Here is a 6000-nt window from a genome sequence, read left to right on the forward strand (position 1 = left end):
AGCAACTATTTGTTTTGATTGGCTGAGATAAAATAACCTTGTTCTCCAGAACTACTGCATGTCAAGTCTTCTTTTCATTCAGTTTACTATAAAGCAATACCTTTCTCTCATTCTTGGTACAGAGACACAAAGAGACCAATGAAAATTACCTTTCAGGATCCAAAGTTTTTTGGTCAATTTAGTTCCTATAGCCTAGTTTACATTTAGCCTATGATGCTCCTACAGCCTGTAGCCTAGCCATATCTAACTTTCTACAGGGCCACCATGCAATGGGAGGTGGAGGCGGTGAGATATTCAGATGGAATTATGGGCTTCATGCTTGTTGCAATGTTTAATTGAAAGTTATACAAATTTTCAAACATCGTAAGCTCTTAGCCTGTAGACATGTCATAGAATGAATTGCAAGATCCCTGTTCAGTTATTTTGCAGAAAATGTGCAGTGATATAAGGACAAATGCACAATTTTTGGAAGACATGCGGGGCCAAAAATTTTTTAAGGCAATTGCATTGGGAGCTGCATGGGCTCCGTAGGATTTTTGAGGGAGGTTTGCAGAGAATGTTGTATAATTACACATATTTGAACAATCTCCACACAGCCACCATATGGATTTGTGCTGAAGTCTCCTCAAGAGCCCATGCAAGAAATGGTACAATGGCTGTATGTAATATAACAAGAGGCCCATGGGCCACATCGCTCACCTGAGTCACCTTGGTCCATATCAGAAGATTTTCCATATCTATTTGCATGTAAAACCGTAGTCCCTATTATGGCCCCAAACCTACCCCTGGAGGCCATGGTTTTTGCAAACTTGAATCTACACTATGTCAGAAAGCTTTCATGTAAATATGAACTTCTTTGGCCCAATGGTTCTTGAGAAGAAGATTTTTAAAGATTTTCCCTATATATTTGTATGTAAAACTTTGATCCCCTATTGTGGCCCCATCCTACCCCAGGGGGGCATGATTTCAACAAACCTGAATCTGAACTATATCAGAAAGCTTTCATATAAATCTCAGCTTTTCTGGCTTAGTGGTTCTGGGAAGAAGATTTTTAAAGATTTTCCCTATATATTTGTATGTAAAACTTTGATCCCCTATTGTGGCCCCATCCGACCCCCGGGGGCCATGATCTTAGCAATTTAGAATCTGCACTATATCAGGAAGCTTTCATATAAATCTCAGCTTTTCTGGCTCAGTGGTTCTTGAGAAGAAGATTTTAAAAGATTTTTCCTATAAATTTGTATGTAAAACTTTGATGCCCCCCTTGAGGCCCCATTCAATCCCCGGGGTCCATGATTTTAACGAACCTGAATCTGCACTATATCAACAACAAAAAAACAAAAAAAACTTTGACCCCCTATTGTGGCCCCATCCGACCCCCGGGGGCCATGATTTTAACAATTTAGAATCTGCATTATATAAGGAAGCTTTCATATAAATCTCAGCTTTTCTGGCTCAGTGGTTCTTGAGAAGAAGATTTTTAAAGATTTTCCCTATATATTTGTATGTAAAATTTTGATCCCCTATTGTGGCCCCATCCGACCCCCGGGGGCCATGATTTTAACAATTTAGAATTTGCATTATATAAGGAAGCTTTCATATAAATCTCAGCTTTTCTGGCTCAGTGGTTCTTGAGAAGAAGATTTTTAAAGATTTTTCCTATATATTTGTATGTAAAACTTTGACCCCCTATTGTGGCCCCATCCGACCCCCGGGGGCCATGATTTTAAGAATTTAGAATCTGCATTATATAAGGAAGCTTTCATATAAATCTCAGCTTTTCTGGCTCAGTGGTTCTTGAGAAGAAGAGTTTTAAAGATTTTCCCTATATATTTGTATGTAAAACTTTGACCCCCTATTGTGGCAGCATCCGACCCCCGGGGGCCATGATTTTAACAATTTAGAATCTTCACTACCTAATAAAGCTTATCTATAAATTTCATCTTTTCTGGCCAAGTGGTTCTTGAGAAGAAGATTTTTTAATGACCCTACCCTATTTTTACCTTTTCTTGATTATCTCCCCTTGGAAGGTGGCCTGGCCCTTTATTTTAACAATTTAGAATTCCCTTTACCTAAGGATGTTTTGTGCCAACTTTGGTTGAAATTGGCCCAGTGGTTGTTGAGAAGTTGAAAATGTGAAAAGTTTACAGACGGACGGACGCCGGAATACGGGTGATCAGAAAAGCTCACTTGAGCTTGCAGCTCAGGTGAGCTAAAAATAAAAGCTGTAGGTTTTTGCAATGCCCAAAAAATCGCATTGAAAATCATAGATAAATTTATGTTATGGCTGCCTTGGCAAATGTAAATTAGGCTTAAGGAACATCAAAATCGGACTTGAAACAATAATGATACAGCAGTTATTGTATATATTCGCATATGAATTGACCCGGATACAAGTCACTGACCTTTTTATTTGGAGAAATTTTAAGGAATTTGACAATGACCTTCTTATAAGTTGGATTGAATTGTCTGTTAACTTAATACCTATTTTCTAGCAACTTTGTTGTTTATATTTTCTGAATGTCAGTCTCGATCTTTATTACCGATAACCTCATGGTAAATGTACTGAATAAATAAGAAAATAATTTTTCAAAATTTATTTTTTCATATTTCATCTTTTCGGCTTGGTATTTACCCTGTGAAATTTAGTAATTTAATTAAGAGAACTGCCCTAGCTATCTTTCATTTGGAGTTGCTCACTGTCCAAGCCATCCATCTGGTAAAACAAATAATTGAATGAATAATTAATTTCAGTTGTTTAATTATGATAAATAACATTGACATCACTGCATGACAATGATTATACTGCAGTCTATTAATGGCAATAACCCCTATTTTAATGAATATTATAGGTATATATATCTTCACTGTAAACTTTTATATGTAATTGATATTTAATGCTTACATTGATTCAGAGATGTACATACGTTACAAATCGGGCTTGTCCTTCATGAAATGTTCGCATAAAAAATACTGTATATTGACTTTAATAAACATATAAAATGATGAATTAAATACATTTTCATTAACAGTGGTAACAACTAGTGATTTTAATCAACATTAATGCATTAGAAATACCATCAAATGTTGCAAGTTGTGCAGCAAAAACATATTTCCATCAGTAATATCTGCATTTAAGTTGAACATAGACTTCAGAGTCAAAATAAAATTTTTACTCCCAAAAAACTTTATAGATGTGAGTATATGAGATACTTGCCAAACTGTCTTGATAAGTATTTGGTATGTTCTTTTAGTGATCCCAGCCGGAACAATTTGTTGGAAAATGAAGAGGAAGATTCGTGGGGAGGATGGGAAGAAAAGGAGTCATGGGAAAACAACAAGGAACCTCAAACCAAGAAGAAAAACAAACCTCAGAAACTCAGTGAAGAGGATGAATTTGAGGCATGGCTTAATGATGACACACCCCTCCAGTCATCAAAATCAAAAACTAAAGATGGATGGGATGACTGGGGAGAAGAAAAGACAGACAAAAAGAGTAAAAAGGCAGACAAAAGTGTGAAAAAAGCAGGAGACAAATTGTCTGGGGGTGATGGTTGGAGTGATGTTAACTGGGAATCAGACTTTTCTTCACCTCAGAAGCAGAAACAGCCTCTGGTGGGAAATTTGTTGGACTTTGGTGAGGAGGAGACTGGGGGAACCTCCTCAGGCTGGGATAATGAGGTGTGGGCTGAGGATGAGGATGAAGATAACTGGCAAAGTCTGGAGGAGAACTCCAAGTTAAAATGATCATGGTTGTTGCTTAGTATTTTAATGTAATTATGTGTATATGCCAGTATTTTCATGATACAATCTCACCGTTTTCTTTCGGGAAATTGTCAAGGACAAGAAGTCACAGTGATTTTGTGAACTTTACAAAAGATATTCAATCATACAATGATCATTTGAATGTTTGGCATTGTTGTAAAGTTTACAAATCATAAATGTGCTTTATGATATAAATTGAGGAACAATGCATGATTCAATCATTTTATTATCTGCCATGATTGTATAGTCAAGGAATTGAATTCCAGATTTTTAACAGTTTTGATTTATGACCTTGAAGAGATCTTTGATGTGGGTCTTTATAGATTTTTAAGGTTTTGGCTTTCTTTTTTATTTACTGCATATGAAAATGCAATGTTGAGTCCAAAGTCTACTATTCTTGATATTTCATTTGTATTAATGAAAAGTTAATCCATTGTAATTAGGAAATTATTAATTCATAAGATATAGTAGACTTGATAACTGTGCAATACTTAGAGTCATGTTTGTTAAAGATATTGTTAATATAGCTTACATGGACTGAGAGTTCATGTGAGTTTATGCTATCACAAGGTGTCTGATATCCAGGGAGCTTGTACTTCACTGCATTAAAGGGGTATAGACATGATTTAAACTGAAAATTTTCACATTTTATTTTTCCATTTTTAATGTTTACAATGCGTAACAAAGGATTTCTAATTGTCAGCAAACATTTTTTTTAATGTCTTGTTGGGTTACAAGTGAGATACAGCACTCGCAATTCTTTGTTATGTAAACAAAGCTTTACTTTTTACAGATGTGCAAAATGCTAAAGAGATACCTAGTTAAAATCTTAACTCCTTGTGATCAATGTCAGACACATTGTTGTAATGTTATGCTGTAGATGTATTGTGTTTTGACATTGTGTTTTTCCTGTTCAATTCAGCATCCAGTAATAAGTAAATTTAAAATTGGTATACATTATATCATCTTTATCAACAATTTATTTGAAATACTAAGACACTGAATGTTAACAACAGAAGCATACATATAGCATTGATTCTTGTTCTACAGGTATGAAAGGCCTTTTAGAACAATGAAATCTTTCTGTCCTTTTTTTTTGTAGGGGGGGGGGGTTAATGAAGATTTGTCACCTTTTGACATACTGGTATATCTATTTAAGATTGATATTTTCTTGTAACTACACTACATAGGAAAAACTGTAGAGTGTGATGGGGTTTTTTTGGGGGGGGGGGGGGGGAGGGATGGTGCTAATTTTGGTCTGTTTGGATGGGTTCCAAATCACAAAAATCATTTTATATCTATATAGTAAATATTCAAAAATTAGCAACTGTAAAATCATTGACATTCCTTTATTTCCTGAATTTGTCAAATTTTACACCCACCAGAAAAACCAACTATATGGTGAATAGGCACCCCAGTCAATCCGAGGTTGACTGAAGCCACCAAAAGTGTTTAATGCATCAGGTGTAAATGATGGTCAGTCTCTTTCATAATTATCCTTTTTTAATTGAAATGTATGTCAATGTTGTAAGGATACTATTTATATTGAAATTGATTTTCATAAATTGTTATATTTTGATGTCAGTTTGGCATTAGGTTTGTTGAAAGTGTTTCGAAGTCTTGCCACTGTCATAAACAGACAGTGCTATATATTGCAAAATAAAACTAGAATGTCAAAGAATATACAAAGATGTTTGTTTCACTGACGGTGACCTTTGTTATTTTTTTTTTCACTAGTGAGCTCTTCTGATTCCAGGATCTGTGGTTGTGGTAACTTTTTTTTTAACTCGCCTGGACAAATGTCCATATAGTGATTGCCATGACCCCAGTGTCAGTGTCACACTTAAAAAGAAAAACTTTATCCTTGGCTATATCATTTGAACTAAGGGGGATAGGGCTTTGTTTCACATATACCCATATAGACGCTTTATGACCAGGTGTTTCATTTGGTACCAAAACTTGACCTTTACATTGGATTTGACATACTTTTCAAAAACTTTGAACCAAGGGAAATATAGTAAATAGAGTCACACTTCCCCACAAGCTATGTTGTCTTGACAACTCTTCTTTTTGTTTGTGTGTGTATGGGTTTTTTTTAACATTTTTTACTTCTTTTAAGGATTTAGAGGGCCAACCATTATGGGTCCAAAGCATATAAATGGTAAAAGGTGAATCACTTAGGTGACCTATTGCTATTGGTATGCATCTGTCATCCTTCGTGCATTAACAATTGAA

The 6000-nt window shown here is 35.2% G+C and overlaps 1 protein-coding gene across 2 annotated transcripts in view; it reads left to right on the top strand.

Annotated features, from left to right (window-relative positions):
• Positions 1 to 5448, top strand: part of LOC125667954 (ADP-ribosylation factor GTPase-activating protein 1-like) — a 41479-nt gene extending 36031 nt beyond the window's left edge. For both annotated transcript variants that reach the window (XM_048901648.2, XM_048901649.2), the window contains one exon: positions 3255 to 5448. In XM_048901648.2, coding sequence (XP_048757605.1) covers positions 3255 to 3747 — 493 coding nt within the window. In that variant the 3' untranslated portion in view covers positions 3748 to 5448. The remainder of the gene's footprint in view (positions 1 to 3254) is intronic.
• The last annotated feature ends 552 nt before the right edge of the window (positions 5449 to 6000 follow it).

The sequence above is a fragment of the Ostrea edulis genome, chromosome 4 (assembly GCF_947568905.1).
Source record: "Ostrea edulis chromosome 4, xbOstEdul1.1, whole genome shotgun sequence".
Classification (NCBI taxonomy): domain Eukaryota; kingdom Metazoa; phylum Mollusca; class Bivalvia; order Ostreida; family Ostreidae; genus Ostrea; species Ostrea edulis.